At 39.5% G+C, this 20,916-nt stretch overlaps 1 protein-coding gene across 1 annotated transcript; it reads left to right on the plus strand.

The window, feature by feature from the left end:
- Positions 1 to 8,789: 8,789 nt before the first annotated feature.
- gde1 (glycerophosphodiester phosphodiesterase 1) lies at positions 8,790 to 17,848 on the plus strand. Its single transcript, XM_037690155.1, has 6 exons — positions 8,790 to 9,248; positions 11,831 to 12,006; positions 13,520 to 13,625; positions 15,995 to 16,087; positions 17,038 to 17,249; positions 17,441 to 17,848. Exons 1-6 carry the CDS (start codon positions 8,961 to 8,963, stop codon positions 17,586 to 17,588), a joined length of 1,023 nt encoding a protein of 340 aa, XP_037546083.1. The 5' UTR covers positions 8,790 to 8,960; the 3' UTR covers positions 17,589 to 17,848.
- The last annotated feature ends 3,068 nt before the right edge of the window (positions 17,849 to 20,916 follow it).

The following is a 20,916-nucleotide window of genomic DNA, read 5'->3' on the forward strand; positions in this document are numbered from 1 at the left end:
TCTGCGGATCCTGTCACTTCAGACAGGAGGCGCTGATGCAGGATCAGGTGTTGACATCACACCTGTTAATCTGGGCTTCGCCATAAGTGGAAGGAAGCTCGATTTTCCCGGCCCAGACATTTGTTTTTCTGGAGTGGAATTAAATTCAACCACCATGAAAACTCATTTATCACATGAGACGCCTCTAGAGGTGTTTTTGCACGTCCGCATGTGGATCCAGTAAAACAACGACGGATGATCATTGTCTTTTCCTCTGTGGAAGCAGACCTCCGACTCTGGGGAAACACCTTGTTTTTCTATCAGAGGGAGTCCCCCTCAGCAGACTCACGTCATGGGTCAGTCTTCACGGACACGTTGCTGTCAGGCTGGGGGGGGGACATACCTATCTCAAGCAGTAGGGGCGCTGTGGCTCCACTACACATCAGCCCACATCAATGTTTTGGAGTGTCGCACAGTACTGAATGTGATTCAACACCTTGCTCCTGTGCTACAGAATCAACACGTGTTGATTCACACAGACATCATGATGACTGCTGCGTACATAACCATCAGGGTGTGCGTTCAGCCAGATGTTACACATTGTGCGAAAGCTACTGAGTTGGGTTCATCAAAACCTGCTTTTATTAGAGCGGTTTACATATCCGGTGTTCTGATGTGACGTCCAAGGGCGGCCCACGTTACGTGGACCGGATCCTCCATCCGGATCTGATGTTTTTCAGACGCAGCAGAAGTTGGCAAAGCAGCTGTGGACCTGTTTGCGATGCGAGAAGAACGCTCAATGTCAACTACGGTTTTCCCTGAGCCCGCGAGACGATCCATCGCTGGGGGGGGACGCATTTGCTCACAGTCGGTGGCCCAAAACGCTTTTTACGCGTTTCTTTCCCCCCCACCTCCTCTGTTTTTTACGGTCCATGAACCGAGTTCAAGAGGAGGGATTGACAGCCCTCCTTGGTGGCTCCCGGCGTGTGAACGCACTATGGTTCCCAGGCCTGCAACGTCTGTTGTTGGGTCGCCGTGGAACTGTCATGGAGGAAGGATGCTCTCCTTCAGGCAGGAGGAGCGACCAAGAGTTACCCAGAAATAGGTCAACACCGGTGGGTCTGACCGCTGAGCGGTTCCACTTAGAGGATGGGTCTCCCTCAGGAGATAGTGTGCACAATTCAAGATTCACGTGCTGCATCTACCACAGTTCTGTACACATCAAGGGGACGGCTTTTCAGCGCTGGTGCACAGAGAAGGTTTAGAGACCACCTCATGCCTTTTAAGCGGCGTGTTGTTTTTCTACAACAGCTGATGGATAGGGAGTTGGCTTTCAGTACGCTTTAACGTACGATTGCAGCCATCTCTTCCTGCCACAAAGGGTTTGGAGACAGAACAGCTTTTATCACCCGCTGATGAAGCGGTTTCTAAAAGGTGTACAGAGATGTAGGCCTGTTTTCACGCCCACTTGTTTTCCACAGTGGGTTTAACGCTGGTCCTGCGAGCCCTGATCAAAGCTCCAATTGAGCCTCTGGATCAGGTTTCATTTAAATTCTTGTCTTTTTTAACAGCCCTGTTACTGGTTTTAACACCCGCTAAGAGGGTAAGTATTTATCTGCCCTCTCTGTTGCTTCGTCATGCCTTAGAATTAGGCTGACGGGCAGCTCAGCTGATTTAAGACCAACCCAGCTTTTATGCCTAAAACATCACGAGCTCTTTTAAATCAAGAGTGATATCGTTGGAGGGGTCTTTTCCCCCCCACAGATCAGAAGAGGAAGCATCTTTTCTTCTTCTCTGCCCGGTGCAGGCGTTGACGTGTTACATAACGCGCACAGCTGCAATGCGTTTCAAACTCAACAATGGTTTGTGCATTATAGAGATGCTTCTACAGGTCGCCGTTATCCATCCAGCGCTTGTCACACTGGCTGTGTGAGGCCTTTTCTGAAGCCTACAGAGCATCAGATTTAGAGCCTCCTGTCAACCTCTAAGCACACTCGACCAGGGGTATCGCATCTTCGACTGCTCTGCATAATGGTATGTCAATGCAGGACATCTGCACTGCGGCTGCATGGTCAACACCCTGCTCATTTATTCGCTTTTACCTACGTGATGTAACGGCTCGTTCCATGACACATTCTGTCCTTAGTGCTCTAACAGAATGAATGTTATTGTTCTCATGGAACTCTGTTTAAGCTCACTTCTGTCTGCATGCATTACAGTGTGAGATGTTGTTATCAGTCACAAGTCGTGTCTGTGATTTTGGTTATATTGTCACTAATCAGTTCATGATTATTGTTACCAATCAGTTCAATTGATTTATAATCAATTTATGGACATTAATCTGTTTATACTGTTCAGCCATGAACCAGTTGGTTCATGCCCCCCCCCCCCCTCTTTTCAACTTCTTCTTCCCGTTGAAAGTTTTCCGGGGTATTCATGCTTTGTCAGAACGCATAGCTACACAACATGCGTCTGTGCATGGCACATAATTACGCGATGCGTAGTTATGCACATGGGGAGTTGAGTGACAAGACGTTTTTTGGGCAAGCTTCCGCTTCTTACTGTGTTCGAATGGACCCAGTGAGGCGAGGACCACATCGGCTTCGCCCTTTACCCACTAAAGCGAAGGCCTTAAAGGGCGAAGCTTATATGACATAGAACGTTGGTTACGTACTGTAACCCCAGATTCTATGAATATAAGCGTAGCCCTTTAAGCGTCGGGCCTCACTGGCTCCTAAATGGCTGAAGAAAAAAGCTATTTTGGGAGCCGATTTCCCGCTCTTAACGTAATTTATACGGACCGGGTAGGGCCCACACAGCAGGTGGGCGTGGACTAATTTTTTTCAGTGCTTATGCTCTGCATAACGGGATAAACCCACTAAAGCGAAGGCCTTAAAGGGCTACGCTTATATTCATAGAATCTGGGGTTACAGTACGTAACCAACGATTCTGAAAGTTTGGTCCAATGATGGTTCATAAAATGTTTTTGTAATGGACAGACACACAGATACAGATTCATGTTGTCTGCCTTGCCTTTTTAGTGGTGGGCAGCAATCAGGATTAGGGTCATTAGTTATTTATTAAAGCTGAAAGGACACCTAATCTGAACACTGGAAAATGTTTAGTCTTTTCTTATCACTTTTCTTTGTTTTAATCTAACTGCAGATGAAGCCTTTGATCCAATAAGATATTGTGCATTTGTTGCTTTTTATCTGTTTATTGAAGAGCACTAATATGAATTCATTTAAAACACAATGTAATCAGTTTTCCTTGAATATATATATATATATATATATTTTTTTTTTTTTTTTTTGATATACAAACAAGAATACACAGTAGGCCACGGTTTCTAATATATCACAATCTTAGCTCTAATTTGTTGTGGTTAAAAAAAACAAACAAGAAAAAACACACACACAGGAAACGAGGATAAATATGATCAAATTAAAAATAAATAATTAAAATAAGGGCGGGAGCGGGTGGTCGTATCAGTCAGATGGTAAGATGTTCAGTGACTTGCAATAGCTTATGAAAGAATTATATCTGATCAAAGTTTCCATAGTTGCCCGTTTTTCTAAGATATTTTTTCCAATTTCAAGTTCAAGGTTCTTTATTGTCATTCACATCACATATGGTACATGAGGTGGAACGAAATTGTGTACTCAAGGCCAGTTACACTCCAAAATAACAAAAATATAAAATATAAAAAGAAACAGTATATAAGGATCTAAGATATACACTAAACGAAAGCTAAACGATACACTAAGATCTAAGCTATATGCTAAACACTAATAATGTAAAATAATACGGTATATTAAACAGCTTCCTGAACATGAGTCTGTCGTGAGTAGATGGGTATGAATGAATACAGCAGCTTGAGATCAGCAGCATGGATAATCAGCAGCACAGATAAGTCACATATCACCAACTAAACTGTGGCTATCCTGGTTAGGGATTCACGAGTCTAACAGCTTCAGGGTAGAAGCTGTTCCCCAGTCTAGTGGTTCTACACTTAATGCTCCGCAACCTTCTGCCTGAGGGGAGCGGGGCAAAAAGTGTGCGTGCTGCGTGAGTGTGGTCCTTCATGATGCAGGTGGCCCTCTTCCATTTAAGAAATGACATAACTTCTCGAAACCACAAAGAAACGGAAGGCGTCTTAGAAGATTTCCAAAGGAGTAGAATACAACGCCTGGCTTAAAGTGATGTAAAGGCTAATACTTTAGCGTGAGTAGGGTCAGTTAGTACAGTACTGACAGGAAGCCCAACAATAGCTAAGAAAGGGTTCATACAGACTTGAATTCCAAGGGCTTTGGAAAGAATGGCTGAGTATGGGGGTTTGGGTACACGAAGAACGTGTGACTCAGATTACATGGACTTGAATGACCTTTTCCACTGATCCACCACTTGTGAGTAAAACTCAGACTGACAAGACTTTGAATAGTGAACCCTATACAGTACTTTAAACTGGATAAGTTGTAACCTGGCACAGGGTGTACAGTAACAAACATGGACGTTGCTTTCTCCCATTGTTGATCTGAAATAATTATGCCTAACTCCTGTTCCCAAGCTCTCCTAACTTTAGCTACCGAATTGATGTCCAAATCTATAAGTTGTTTATTTATTGAAGATATGATCTATTTCTTGTTGGGTTTAAGCGACCATAGTTCTTCCCATGACTGGATACTTGGAAACATTTGTTGCTTTTTGATATCAACCAGCAGCGGATTCACTGAAACGTCACTGGGATCAGATAAAGTTGATTTAAAGCTGGACTGTACTGCTTGCACTGCAATGACTCACCCCGACCCATGAAAAGCCGGACCCAGAACTTGCCCTATCTACTATAAAACATTCACGGCTTGTCTGAAATATCTTAGCAAGTATCACACTACCGAACCTGCTGACACTGAGAGTCCCTGAACACACCATCTGCTGTTTTGGCATTGACACAGTTTGAAATGTAAATGTATCTGTGGTGTCCAGCCTTATAAACAAAAAAGTTATAGATTCATGAAGCCTTCACATTAATTTTCACTGACGTTCATGTATTAAGAACACAATAATAGAAGTATAGCCCTGATTAACAACAGAAAAGGCAAAAAAATATAATAAAAATTTACATGAAAAAAAAAAACGTTTCAGGTTTTACCTTGAGTTTTTAGCAGCAGTCTAATGTTTCCTAAATATCTGGATCTCCCTTGAAGCTTTCAATCTTATCTCTGGAGGACCTTTTGTTGATCTTTTTGTGTAAAATCAGTGGAACTTTTACTCATCTCTCCAGCTCAATACAAAATCTTTCTTCCTCTTTGTCCCGTTCTTGTCCCTTGTGTTGTTCTGCAGTTTCAGCAGAATCAGTTCTTCCTCTGTTGTGGCCTTTAACCTCTGATATCAGCCCGTTTTCTGAACTTTGTTTCAGTGTAAATAACAGTAATGTGATAACAGAACTTTATTGTGTTTTTAAGCAGAAGAAAACTCACTAAATTCATTAAGTTTCTGGTTCATCAGGAAATGGTCTCGAAGTTCAATGTTAATTTAAAAAAAATTAATTTTACAGCAAGCTGAGCTTTAATTGCTGATTTTCAACACGTGAACAAATTTATAGGCTGCAACAAAAACATGAAACTGATGAACTTTACAAACACAAGTGAAACCTTAATAGTTATAAAACACGTACAGTGCCTTGCGAAAGTATTCGGCCCCCTTGAACTTTTCAACCTTTTGCCTCATTTCAGGCTTCAAACATAAAGATATAAAATTTTAATTTTTTGTGAAGAATCAACAACAAGTGGGACACAATAGTGAAGTGGAATGACATGTATTGGATGTGTCAAACTTTTTTAACAAATAAAAAACTGAAAAGTGGTGCGTGCAATATTATTGGGCCCCTTTACTTTCAGTGCAGCAAACTCAGTCCAGAAGTTCAGTGAGGATCTATGAATGATCCAATGTTGTCCCAAATGACTGATGATGATAAATAGAATCCACCTGTGTGTAATCAAGTCTCTGTATAAATGCACCTGCTCTGTGATAGTCTCAGGGTTCTGTTCAAAGCGCAGAGAGCATCATGAAGACCAAGGAACACACCAGGCAGGTCAGAGAGACTGTTGTGGAGAAGTTTAAAGTCGGATTTGGATACAAAAATATTTCCCAAGCTTTAAACATCCCAAGGAGCACTGTGCAAGCAATCATATTGAAATGGAAGGAGTATCAGACCACTGCAAATCTACCAAGACCTGGCCGTCCCTCTAAACTTTCATCTGGAACAAGGAGAAGACTGATCAGAGATGCAGCCAAGAGGCCCATGATCACTCTGGATGAACTGCAGAGATCTACAGCTGAGATGGGAGAGTCTGTCCATAGGACAACAATCAGTTGTACACTGCACAAATCTGGCCTTTATGGAAGAGTGGCAAGAAGAAAGCCATTTCTCAAAGATATCCATAAAAAGTCTTGTTTAAAGTTTGACACAAGCACCTGGGAGACACCAAACATCTGGAAGAAGCTGCTCTGGTCACATGAAACCAAAATCCAACTGTTTGGCCATAATGCAAAATGATATGTTTGACGTAAAAGCAACACAGCTCATCACCCTGAACACACCATCCCCACTGTCAAACATGGTGGTGGTGGCATCATGGTTTGGGCCCGCTTTTTGTCAGCAGGGACAGGGAAGATGGTCAGAATTGATGGGAAGATGGATGGGGCCAAATACAGGACCATTCTGGAAGAAAACCTGTTGGAGTCTGCAAGAGACCTGAGACTGGGACGGAGATTTATCTTCCACCAAGACAATGATCCAAAACATAAAGACACATCTACAATGGAATGGTTCACAAATAAACGTATCCAGGTGTTGGAATGGCCAAGTCAAAGTCCAGACCTGAATCCAATCGAGAATCTGTGGAAAGAGCTGAAGACTGCTGTTCACAAACGCTCTCCATCCAACCTCACTGAGCTCGAGCTGTTTTGCAGGAAGAATGGGCAAGAACTGATGAGACAAACCCCAAGAGACTTGAGCTGGAACTGCAGCAAAAGGCGGTGCTACAAAGTATTAACGCAAGGGGGCCGAATAATATTGCACGCCCCACTTTTCAGTTTTTTATTTGTTGAAAAAGTTTGACACATCCAATAAATTTCATTCCACTTCACGATTGTGTCCCACTTGTTGTTGATTCTTCACAAAAAATTAAAATTTTATATCTTTATGTTTGAAGCCTGAAATGTGGCAAAAGGTTGAAAAGTTCAAGGGGGCCGAATACTTTCGCAAGGCACCGTACAAACCCAAGTTAAAATTAAAGGCCTCTTACGTTGAAAAATTATGGAGATGTAGCCGTTTTGTGTCAAACCTTGAAAGTGACGTTAATCTGATTCTCACTTTTGAATGACTCTCAACAACTACCACCTTCAATTTCAGCTCAAGATCTAAACCTAAGATATTTAGACATTTTTGTGTTTTGATGCTGATTAGCTGTGATGACCATCTTGAATTGTGTTGAATCCAAAATTTGATATAATTTCATACAAACAACAATAATAACAAAATATCATATTCTCTCTGACAATTTCATTAAATCCCCTCAGTGGTTCAAGGAATATTTTGCCAACAGACAATGTTCTCCAACATTTAATGCTAAAGTTTTAAACAAAGATCTGTGAGCGTGTGTTTCACAGTATCTTCAATCGGTTCATTTCATTTTAATTCAGTTTATTTCTATAGTTCCAAGTCCCAACAGAAGTCGTCTCAGTGCACTGTACAAAAACATTCACGTACATTATGAAAGCCAGTTGGTAAAATCTATCAAGACTGAGTTTGTTGTGGCTCCTCAGACTGAACAAGTCTTTTGGATAAAAGATGAAATGTTTCAACAAGAAGAATCCGTCCAGACGACCTGTAGATTTACCTGGATTACTGAGTATACATCAGGATGCAATAAAGTTCAGTCAGGTCATCTGGATGGCTTCTTTTTTTGTTGAGATGTTTCATCCTTGATCCACAGAATGATTTATTTAAGGGGTTTCAAACATTTGATAATGTCAATGGAAAAATCAAGGCACATGTTCTTGTTTTTAGTACTTCACCGTGTTTTATGGCACTCTGATTTATTGTTGTATGCACTGCTTTTATTTTAACTGTAGTTTATTGTTGTCATTGAATCAGAATCAGAATCAGAATGCCTTTATTGTCATTATACGCAGTACAATGAAATTAAGAGCCACTCCTTTTTCCTGTGCAAAAACACGCCTTAAGAAAACACACATTAAACACACACTAAAAATATAAAAAAATAACGCAATATAGATATAATAATGAAAGTAAAAAATACAAGTATTACACAATTGTATTGCACATTATGGATATTAGTGAGGTAGTTAAGGTGACTGAGAGTATGAAATGGCAGTAGTATTGCACAGTTTATTTCTAAAATGTACCGGTAGCCAATGCAGAGATTAAAACCGGCGTCATGCGCTGTCTTTTCCGTGTGTTGGTTAAAAAGCCTTGTAGCAGCATTTTGAACTGTGCAAACGATCAAGATCTTTCTTGGTCAAACAAATGAAAAGACTGTTACAATAATCCAGACGGGATGTAATAAAAGCATGATAATCTTCTCTAATTTCTAAACCGTCCAGATGACCTGACTGAAATTTGTTGGATTTTTTTTTTTTTACCTGGATTATTGGAACTTTACATCAGGATGCTTTTTATGTTGTGTTGCTGTTGTTATTTCCTGCCGCTAGATGGCGCTAGTGTAACCGCTGGCAGAGCAGACTGCACGCGAAGAAGAAACGCAAACAAACCACTTCCTGTTTTACGCCGGCCGGTTGTCCGACCGTTCCCCTGGAGGAAAGCGTTTTAAAAACCGTTTTATTAGCGTGTTAGCCACTGTCCTAATTTATCTAGCGGAGCATGGACTCGTGTCATAATAGGCGTTTTGAGGAAAAAAAATAGTAACTGTCACTCTGAAGGGCCGCGGTTGGTTTACATGTTCGTGTCTCGGACGCAGGAAGAAGCGATGCTCCAGCTGGGAGATGACGTCACCCTCTACTCGTTCGTCTTCGTGGTGGTCCTGCTGGGAACCCGAAGCCCCACATGGTCAGCGGTCCTCACCGCCTCGGTCTACCTCTTTCTGGCCATGTTTCGGTTCCCCCAGGTGCCGAGCAGCCGAGCCCGGCAGGTGCTGCACCCAGTGGGGCGCGGGGAGGTGTCGGTGATCGCTCACCGGGGCGGTGGGCACGACGCTCCGGAGAACACGATGGCAGCCATACGGGAGGTGAGAGAGGAGCTGGAAAACCTTATCTGATTTAGCTCGACAATACTGTGTCATAGGCTAGAACTGTAGATCCGTCAGGAATGCATACCTGCATTACTTATATAAAAGAGGGTGTGTCCTAAGACTGAGCCTTGTGGTACACCACTGTTGATAGTTAAATAACTGGAAGAAGTACAGTTATGTTGAACACATTGCCTCTGATTTGAAAGTTAGAAAACCAATCGATCGGAGGTAATGGAGCATCAAATTCCGTACTTTTTAATACCTTTTTTTTTTGTTCTTTATGATAAGATTTTACCTTAAAATTAGTTAATTTAATGAAAATAAAGGAAATTTAAGGAAAATAAATGCAGCGGAGTCCTTCACAAATGCTCCTTTGCTAAACCTAAATTGCACGCCTCAAAAAGGTGATAATGTTTCAGCCTGTCTGTGTGCGTGTCCGTTTGCCTGTCTGTTAGCAAAATATCCGATGAACCACCGCACTGATTTTAACAAAAATCCCAGAAAGTATTCACTGGATGTATGTCTACAGCTGATTAACTTTTGAAGCCAACCCGATTCAAATTGGCCCCACAGCTAGGCGACTTTTTCAAAAGGAAAAAAGGGCTACAACCCACCCAGTTTTACAGATGTGCTAAAATTTGTTCTGGCAGTAGCTGAGAATGAGACCAAACATATTCCTTGAGCACTAACAGGGTTTTAATTAAATGTTTGCCATTAACTTATTGGAGTTAACTCCGTTTGTCTGTTGACAAAATATCTCATTAACCACAGGACAGATTTTTAACGAAGCTTTCAGGTAAAAATCAGTAGAAGTGCCTCCACAGCTGATAAACTCTTGCAGCCAATTCAGGAATGTCGCCTCCTACAACTGACCTTAAAAAGCACAAAAAATGTCTATAGTTCATTCAGTTTTGCGGATACTGATCTGAAATCTGACGTGGTAAGAGTCCGCACGTCCTCTGAGTGTGACAATATGTTTTCAAGGTTTGACCAAGACTGTTTCTCAACACAAGATCAGTCTAAACGACGTGAAGGCCAGAGGGTGATATGCAGTCTTTCAAGAAATGCTAGGTCTTGCTTCAACAGGACACAAATTCCTTATATGTTATTAGCGTTCTTGGTCAGTAAGATATTATTTTAAAAACTACCCGCTATCGAGAGAATGTGTATGAATGCATGCACCATGCTGTATTATTTTACTTTATTAATATAGACGTTACTGTCATTGTGAATATTAAATGTTTTCATGATCTTTCCTCTTTATCATAATCGGTCCTGATGTGAATGTCGGTACGGAGACGGCGACGAGATCGTCTTTGTCATGCTCAAGGTTTTCATTGATATGGTAGACACAGTGCGTGTTCCTAGAGAGTCCTTGAGAGGGGTTTTCGTCTTCCACAACTCCCAGTCGTTTCTCTGTGTGTGTGTGTGTGTGTGTGTGTGTGGGGGGGGGGGGGGGGGGGGGGGGGGGGGGGGGGGGGGGGGGGGGGGGGGGGGGGGGTAACTGGCACCAGGAGATTCTATACACGAGCCTACAGGAAGCTCAGAACGGGTCAGAACTTCAGGCAGGTGTGTGTACATTAGTCCCTCAATTATCGCGGGGGTTACATTCCACACCCCCGCCATAGGAGGAAACTGCGACGTAGGAACACTTTATTTATTTTAGTATTTTTATATATTTTAAGGCTTCACAAACCTTACACACACTCTTGCAATGTTCTAAACTCTTGAACCTACGTCATTTTAACAACATATGTATTTGTACTGTGCAGTACTGCAAAATTTTACTCACCAGCTCTGCAGAACAGCAGCTCGGTTCTGGTCGGGCTCGGTTCCGGTTCTGCAGACCTACGGTGCAGCGACGGAGCCCACCGCCTGTCCAGGTTGATGTGCGCGCGGATAATTGAGCTTCAGGATTATTTGCATCCTCCCTCCACTGCTGCCATTTCTGCTGGAAGCAGCGGTCAGAAGCACTGTTGGCTTCTGGGTAGTGTAGTTCTTTTGACTTGCGTTACAGTTTAGGCTCATTGAAAGAAAACTACAAAATGGCCTGTCCAAAGTATAACTTTGTATCCCCTACCGTCCCAATCACGTAAGTAATATTAAAGTTGACAATCGTGTGTCGTGTAGAATCTTACGTTGAAAAACCACAAAAGAGCGAGTCCACGATAGTCGAACTGCGAAGTAGCGAGGGTCAGTGCTTGTAAATTCATTGATCCTCTGTGAGTTGCTGGCTGATCTCCAAAGCTTTGTAATAAACCTGATGAAGTCTACACCCGATTGTTTGGGAATCTCCTTTTTTAACCAACTTGTGCAAACGTGGCTGATGAAATGAACCGACTCGTTTATTGGCGGAGCTTTTAACAGACTCATTTAGATTATTTGTTCTTTTAAGTCAGGTGTTCTGTTCGTGTAGATTAGTTGTCCAGACCGCTTCTGCTGGTTACAAAGTTATTCCCATGTCTTCAGGGAACAGGATAACATCAGCTTTCACGCTTTTGTTTGACCAGTTTTGTTCAGATGTTTAGGGTCTGCTTGGTGAAACGCTTCAATAGCCTAACACTTCTGCTCTGCTGTAGGCCAGTAAGAACGGGGCGACTGGTGTGGAGTTAGACCTGGAGTTCACAGCAGATGGCGTCCCAATCCTGATGCACGATGAGACGGTGGATCGGACCACAAATGGGTCGGGACCACTCAGCCAGATGAAGTTTTCAGAGCTCGGCAAACTGGATGCAGCCGCTAAACATCGGCTCAGGTGAAAAACAATTACAGTCACGAATTCACATAAAAGACGCAGAGGAGAGCCAGGAATTAGACTGGTTCACTGTTTGAACTCACAACTGAACTATATTTCTGTGCCTTTTCTACTATGTAGAAATAATTTGGCAATTTCTCAAAATTGTCTTATTGGTAAACCAAATGGAAAGCACTGCCTGATCATTTTCCCTTAAATGGAGTCACATTTGTTGGGAAAACTCATCTCTGGGTTGAGCAGCAGAGTTGAGTGTGTGGGTTGCCCCCCATGAAAAAAGTTGCCAGTTCTTCTACAGTCTCTGGTTTGGTGTTGTTTATTTGTTTGGATGAATGAAGTCTGAAGAAAACAGATATAATGGCTGTTTAACAATTTATTTATTTAACAATCAGGGGCCTCAGTAGCATGTGGAAGAACCACACACAGCCACAACAGTTGTGCGCTGAGGGGAAAATAAACACGAAACAAGATTTATTGTCAAGAAGCGTTATTACAAGAAATAATCAACCAAATATGAATCTTCTTTACTTTTAGTGCTGTTTAATATATCCATGAGTTCAGCGTTACTTTTACTGGAAATACGTTTGTTTATTGGGATCATGAGCATCACCAAACACCAAAATAAGAATGTAATAAAGTTGGTGTGAAGTCCAATTTAAAAAAAAAAAAAATTTTTTAGGTTTGAATCAAAATAATTTGAGTCTGTGTGTGGTAAACTTTTGTAACCACATCACAACAAACTGGTGCTGCTGTTAAAAACTGGTTGCCTGTTCATCCTCGATCCAAACGAACCGTCCTGTGTTCACCACTTTAGACGTAACCGTTTTGTTTCTGATGCTCCAGACCGCATGCTTCTCTGCATCAGTGTTGTCAGAGTTACTCGTTTTATGCCACCTCCTTTTCTGTGCACATGCACAACACGCACCTCATCTTTCAACCTCCTCCCGCACCTCAGTCAGCACATATAATAGTTTGGCTCAAAATACAGTCATTTTAAAGCAACTGTACGATAGTTCTTGATTTCCTATCTGGCAACCCCGTCTGGCAAAGAAACTACAACAGATCAATGCAAACAGAGTTTTATTTGTGTTTATTTGCCAGATTCAACATAAAAAACCCACTAACGTTTCCAGAGAACATTCTAGTGTCACCAGGTCCTAAAGTTCATGATGGGAAACAAAAGCTCTTCCTATCACGTGTGATGCTTAGTGTTTGCTTAGTAATATTTATTCAAAAGACTCTTGCATACAGTTTTAACATTTTGAATGTTACTTAATCATTAAGACCCAAAGAATACTGGAAGTTCTGTTTGGATTTACTCAATTGTGAGTGATTTCTATTGCAGTGATGAAATAATCGACATGTATTTTTCCCCCTGTAAAGAATTTAAATCATTATTCACCCAAGAAAACCTAAATTTAAGGGAAAAAGGGGTTTTGCATTAAAAACGCCAGCTCTCTAATAAATCCTTAAATGTTTTCATCATCATCATCATCATCATCATCATCATCATCAGGAACAAGTTTGCAGGTGAGAAGATCCCAACGCTGGAGGAGGCAGTGAAGGAGTGCATCAAACTGCAGCTCACCATCTACTTTGATGTCAAAGGTCATCCAGACGAGGTGAAGCCGACACAACAAACAGCCTAGTGATGTGCATTTATTTAATTTACATGTGAGATGATGACGTTGGAACTAAAACATAAAGTCTGAAACAGCTTGACATCAAAAAAGACGAGACTGATTATTCTATTAGCAAATATTACCTCTTCATATTTGATTCATGTTTAAACAGTTTAACGAACAATTGTTAATTAAACTAGTTGCATGCTTTAGCTGTGGATCAACGGTTTTTCTAACAGTATTGTGTAGAACATGTTCCGACTGGAAGTTTGAGCTTCCAGTTTTACAGTTTTCACACATAATTATTTTATCTATTTTCACTCTAAATCTTAAAACGTTAGTTTTTTGTGTGAAATTAAAATTTTATTTGGTGCTAATTAGGTACAGACACGTCTCCCATTCTTTAAGTCACATTTAATTCACAGAGGTTCAGTTATAGTTTAAAATGTTCAGCTGTTTCGGGAGAAACACATAACACAACAGGGTGTTATGGCTTTTAGCATTCGTGCAACTTTAGCTTTTTGAAGTATTTAGCCTTTTCTGCTGGTTTTTTTTCACATAGAAAATGAATTGAGCTCATTTTACATCCTTCATGTGTTTAGATCTGTTTACAACCTTTAACTGCTCCTTTCACATTTTGTTCTGCTTCAGCTTCTTTCAACTTCCTTGTGCAAATGTTAACTTTTTTCCAGCTACTTTCAGCTGTTTTTTCAGTTGTTTTGTTCTCCTTTCAGCTTCTTTCTGCTAACTACAACATGTTTGTGCTTTAAACTTCTTTTTACTAATTTCAGCTTGTTGTGCTTATTTCAGCTTGTTCTGCTATTTCAGCTGTTTTTATGCTAATTTTAGCTTTTTCAGAGAATTCCACATTTTTTGCACTAATTTCTAGCCTAATTGATCAAAATTGTTCTCTTCACTTCCTTCTGCTAATTTAAGCTTCTTTCTGCCTTTTTAGCTACTTTTCAGTAGTTTTTTTTCCCTTCAAATTTCTGCATTTTTTTCCAGATAATTTCTACTTTTTAGTGCTAATTTTTGCTTCTTTCAGCCTAGTTGGTCAAACCTGTCTTCTTTCTGCTTTCTTCTGGTAATTGTTCGTTTGCTTGTTCTAACTTTTCAGCTACATTTTTAGCCGTTTCTTTAAGCTAATTTCATCTTTATTCAGAAAAATTCAAGTTTTTCATATTTCTGCTACTTTAAGCTTGTTATGCTCCTTTCAGCATTTTTCTACTAGTTTCAGCTTTTTCTACTCTTTCAGCTACTATTTAGCTCCTTTGATGCTAATTTTAGCATTTTCAACTAATTCCACATTTTTTGAGCTCATTTCAGCTCTTTCCACTTCCTTTTCGTAGGTCAAGCTTCTTTTTTCCTTTTCAGCAATTTTTTTTTGCTGATTTCAGCTTTTTTTTAGCCAATTTCCTCATTTTTGTGCTAATTTATGCTTATTCAAATGTAATTCAGCAAATGTGTTCTTTCTGCTTTCTTCTGATAATTTAGGCTTGTTCATCCATTTCAGCTACCTTTCAACATGTTTTTTTTTAGTCTAATTTCAGCTGTTTTTCACCAAGTTCTTCTGCAATAAGCATTCACACTGGATTTTCTAGTTTTTTCAGTTCTTACAAACCAACATTTTTCAGTCAGGTCATCTGGACAGTTTTTTTTTTTGTGCTGAAATGTTTCACCTTCCATCCAGAAGGCTTCATCAGTCAAGGAAACGCACAACAAAACTGATTCTTCCCCCAACCCAACATCTTACTCCAAAGTGGAACAAACCAGTTTTGTTGGTGCTAAGATGGTCTCTTTGGTACACCTCCTCCTCCATTGCCGGCCCTCTTCCTTGTTAACAGTCGTGTCAAACTGGTTGAAAACAACAAAGTCCATGCTCAATAATCAGAAAAATCAGAAATAATCAGAAACATTCAAGTTTTTCATGTTAATTTCTGCTACTTTAAGCTTGTTATGCTCCTTTCAGCTTTTTTCTGCTTTTATAAGTTTTAACTTTATAACTTGAAGTTTTAACTTGTAACTTTTTCTGCTCTTATATAAGTTCTCGCTACTCCCCTCTCCCAAAAGACTCATTAAGATTAATCTATTTATCCAAGTGATAAAAAAATAAAGTAAATATTGTAAGTTCTTACAAAGCTTTTAGACACTTTCATACTCGGCACATTTTTTTTGATGAGCCAGGAATGCAGAGCCGAAGCGTGGGCTGTCTCATTCTTGTTTCTATCGCAGACGCTCTTGAGTTTAAGGGCCCTCAGAGGTGTTCCTGTGCACACACAGCAGTTGGTCTCCACCCAGTGGTGGTATGGGAACAGCACAGATGAAACTCATTGACCTTCAGTAACCGTGCGTTTGTTCCTCTCACCCAGGCGGCTGCAGCTCTTAAAGACTTGTTTCAGAAATTTCCAGTTCTGTACAACAGCAGCATCGTCTGCTCCTTCGAACCGAAGGTCATCTACCGGGTAAGGGGCTCCGTTTTAATTTGGTTCTTTTGTGTAAAACTTTATAAATGATGCGGCCAAAGAAAGGTTTTGAGATGACAGTGTTTGATTTCTGCTTCACATAGTCTCATTTAATCACACCTACTCTACTACTCAATTATACAGTTTAATATTAACGCACCGCATGAAGTTTATCCAGATTTAATAACTTATTTAGAAGAAACCAATTTTGGATTTTCACAACTTCTGACCGTATTAACTCCAGCATTTGTTCTGTATCATCACCCTTGCAAATAAATGTTGTGTCATCTGCAAATAAAATACATCTAAAAAAGTCTGACACATTAACCAAGTCATTCACATACAAATCAAATAACCTGGGTCCAAGTACAGAGCCCTGAGGCACTCCACATGTGATATTACTAAATTTAGATCTTATGTCATGTATTTGAACAAATTGTTTTTATTGACAAACTTTTACTTGTAAAAGATATAAACTGGTATTTGTACAAGAGAAATAACTACAAGAACACTGTTTTGAGAATTACTTTTCTTTAAAAACAACAGCAGCAGAGACGCGGGCCGTTGTGTGTCTCTGCTCTGCTGTGACAGCCTCAGAAAGAGAAAGGAGGGGTTGGGGGGGTCGGGTCGGTTTTTCTCCATTGCCAGTCGTGTGCCGTCTACAATCTTACTTGGAAAACCCGCAAAAGAGTGAGTCCGTAATAGTCGACCGCAAAGTATCGAGGGACTGTGTACAATAAATAAAACATTGAAACGTTCCTCATTGTGACTCATTTTGCAGCACAGGTTAAGCGCCCCCCCCCCCCCCCAACAAAAAAAAAACCCAACAAAAAACAAACAAACAGGCTAGCCTTTGTCTGCCACACTGTCATCCCCTCCTGTCCACGCCACATGTTACTGTTAATGCAGCTGCACTAAAACACTCGACATGTTTTTTTTTCCTGGCACAGATGAGGCAGAGTGACCCTGAAGTGGTCACGGCGTTGACCCACCGGCCTTGGAGCTTGACTTATTTTGGAGACGGCAGCCCACGATTTTCATCAGCGTGGAAGCATTACTGGATGACGGTCATGGACATCGTGTTGGACTGGGCCCACCATCACGTGCTGTGGAGACTCTGCGGCATCTCTGCCTTTCTGATCCAGAAGAACTTTGTGTCACAGTGAGTTTTTGTTGCTCAGTAAAGTCTTTGGCGCTTTGACACATCACAAGCTACATATTTTTTTTAATGTCTTGTTGATTATTTTGACTTTTTGAGACGTTAGTCTTGCCGAGCTGCGATGATTTGAGACGGAGCTGCTTCTTATTTGGTTACGAAGTGTGAGTCGCTCTGCTTCTGTGTGCCGTCTGCAGGGAGTACGTGCAGTACTGGGCTCAGAGGGGGGTGGACGTTGTCGCATGGACCGTCAACACAAAAGTGGAGAAAGAGCTGTACCAGGAGGTGCTACACATCAACTTCATCACAGACAGCCTGGTGGAGGACTGTGAACCTCATTACTGAGAAACGCAGTAAATATCACGTCCACACGTCTTTACAACAGGACAATACCTATAAAAGAGTTTTTCTCACTAATCATCAGACGTTTGTGGCATCAGTACGTAAACACGCCTTTATTTCAGGTATAGTTTTGATCGTTGTGTACACGTTTCCAGAAAGAGTCGAACATTTTACGTTTTGCTTAAACTCATTATTAAAAGGCCACGTTTTATTCTCACAGACACTTTTACTATGATGTGCAATCAGATGTGTGTGGTGAGAGACGTTTGAGATACAAGTTTATACCAGACTGCAAAAGTCTTGAGTCATCCACGATTTTTTTTTATTTCCCCCCCACATTTTTATTCCAACAAACACTTAAATAATAATAATTAAAAAAAATTAAAAAATCATTAAATAGATATAAAAGAGATAACTCTCTACATTAAATGAATCTTTTGTTAACCCCTGCTTGGTAATCTGTAATTTATATCAGGTTATCTTAGAATAAAATAAAATGCAAGTTCAAGAATCTTTATTATCCCCGAGGGGCAATTTGTTTCACAGTCAGAGAAATAAAACATCCACACTACACACGACATAGAGATGTTAAAATAACTAAAGAAATCATCACTGTTCGTTGAGAAGCCTGATCTCTACAGGGACGAATGAGTTTTCCAGTCTGTTCGTTCTACATGTGGGCAGCAGATACCTGCAGAAACCAGATGGAAGCCACCTGAACTCAACACGGAGTGGATGAACAGGATCTGCCAGAACCAGCCTGGCCTTGTTCGCTGAGCTCGCCTTGTGTAGGTCAGTGAGGATCTGCAGGGGATGCCAGCAGTTTTGCTGCACATCCTGACAATCCCCGAGAGTTTGTTCCTGTTTTTGCAACAGATGAAAGTTAAACAGTTAAAAGAGACATTTTTATATTGATGCACCACCTCAACAGCTTCACCATTAATGACCACAGGAGCGGCAACTGAAGAGTCTTTTTGAAAATCAATGAGCATCTCCTTTGTCGTAGAAACATTTAACTCTAAAACGTTAAACTCACACCGTTCAGTGAAGTCCCCGCCCACAGGCCCAGGCTCTGGATACATGTAAAATACATGTAGAAGGGCGTAATTTAAATTGTTTTATAAAGAGTAATTCACACTTTTAGTTGTTTAGTTTATTAAAAAGCTGACAACAATAATGACAACAAACCTTTCTACTTTTAGGCTTCATATAAATAAAGAACGGCTGACTCAACTTTTTCATCAGTTAAATGAACTGTGGTCAACAACTCAGGACTTGATTTTTAGGATTTTGATTTCTATTGTGTACTTTTTACTCGCAAAGTATTCTTTGTGTGAAAATCTACCTATGTTGAGTACTTGAGCCAGTTCCACCTGCAGGTTACTTGTGTAATAATTGAGACATTTAAAGTAAAACAGGTTTAATATGCAAGTTTTATGTTGATTTAAATAAAACGTTGCTTCACTTGGTTCAACTGGTTTAATGCGGCTGAAGTTTCAAGGATGGAGTGCCACAAAATGTTTGAATTTCTTTCAAATATATTAAAATAGATGAAGAATACAAATAGAAGATTTAAAAACAAGTAAATGTAGATATATTAAAAAATGAACTACAAGGAAAGGAATTATCAAATTAAAATAAACACAGTTAAGAAGCTTTAATACGATGTAGGCATGCTTACATTTGTCTTTAATGTTTTTGGTACATGAATTTTTTTTAATATATTCCAGACCTCATACCTAATTTGTTTATTTTTAAATAAATTAAAGAAGCGATTTTATTTAATTGTTTTGCAAAGACAACATCTGTAAATGTTTGTAAATTGTTGATTATGTTACATAATTAGCCAAACAGCTGGAAAATGCATAAACGTCCCAAATTCAATAAATATTTGGTTATTTATAGCAAAGAACATGTAAAATTAAGGAACAAAACTTAGTACCATATTTTTCAGATATAAGATGCACTTAAAGTCCTTTAATTGTCTTAAAAATTGACAGTGACCCTTATAATCAGGTGCGACTTACGTAATAATTTTTCTTTTTTGGTAAAATGGTCAAACACTGTTTTTTCTTTTACACACTATTCTCAGAGAATATATGACCAAATAACCACACACAAAATATATATATATTATTTTTTGTTTTTTATTTTACGTTTTATTTGCTCTAAATAAAATAAATAAATAAATTGAATTTGCCAATATTCATTTTCCGTTATTCATTTTAACCTATTTTAATATTATTTAAATAACATTTCCAGCCTTTAAACTGTTAACTATCTTTTGTATTAATATTAACTTTTAAAAACGGTAAAAAAAAATACCCTGCATGAACAGAAATTATGTAATGAGCGGTGAATAAAGAGAAATAAATAGGTTTTATGAATAAAATAAAATGTACAAGGTTGTTTGGTAATTAACATGTAAAAACTACCTAATTAGTTTATTTTTAAAACCTACTAAGCCAATATTTAAAAAAATAATTCTTCTAGTTTAATTGGATTATGATAACTCACTTTCTGTAGACATTTCTTTTGTTTATATTTCTTCATTTTCTTATTTTTGCATTAGACATTAAATTTTTGTGGCACTTTTATGCTCATACAAGTTTTACATCTGTGTTAGCAATAATACATTAACAAATGAACGTTTAGGCTTTTAAAACCATTATCACTAAACAAACGTTATATTTTATGTACGAGAAAACAAACTTTTCTCTTTGCCTGATGCTTAAACATTTAATAAATGTAATTTATAATAATAAGTTTCATTGTAAGTGGATCAATTTTGGTGATTGTTGAAGTAAATTATAATATTTATATTCTTGTATGCTTTTTTTCTGAATTTCAGCCTCATATGTTTTTGCACTTTATGAGAAATGTGGTTTAATCATAATTTAAAGATTAAAAGGGAATTGCCATTTTTATTGCAGACATCAGTCCCAACATTCAGTGTACAATAAATATTTGATTTCTTGTTACTGAGCGTGTCTGTGGTGCTGTGGAGAGACTGTGCAGGAAAATGTACAAAATGTTGAATGTCTCATTTTAAACGAGAAACTGCATTTGATCGTTCCATGTTTCCTCGCAGCTCAGTGGGATCACAGAAATCAGCAAATTCAAAAGCTTGAACTTGTGCCACTCGTCACTTTAACAGGAGTGTCCAAACATTTTCACGTGTGCCAAAACTATCTGTGAAACGACCCGTGGGCCACAAAAATGTGAATGTAACTCAATGTGAACAATATTTTGGAGAAAGGACTAATTTTCTAATTTTGGTGGAGAAAGAGTTTTAAATAGTTGCAGATTCAAAACATTAAAAGCCTCAAAC

This window comes from Nematolebias whitei, chromosome 16 (assembly GCF_014905685.2).
Source record: "Nematolebias whitei isolate Nwh7 chromosome 16, NemWhi1, whole genome shotgun sequence".
Classification (NCBI taxonomy): Eukaryota; Metazoa; Chordata; class Actinopteri; order Cyprinodontiformes; family Rivulidae; genus Nematolebias; species Nematolebias whitei.

Coding starts and splice junctions, on each gene's coding strand:
- gde1 (XM_037690155.1), top strand. CDS start 8,961: ATGTTCGTGTCTCGGACGCAGGAAGAAGCGATGCTCCAGCTGGGAGAT. Junction 12,007..13,519: donor GCCGCTAAACATCGGCTCAG/GTGAAAAACAAT, acceptor CATCATCATCAG/GAACAAGTTTGCAGGTGAGA. Junction 16,088..17,037: donor AACCGAAGGTCATCTACCGG/GTAAGGGGCTCC, acceptor TTCCTGGCACAG/ATGAGGCAGAGTGACCCTGA.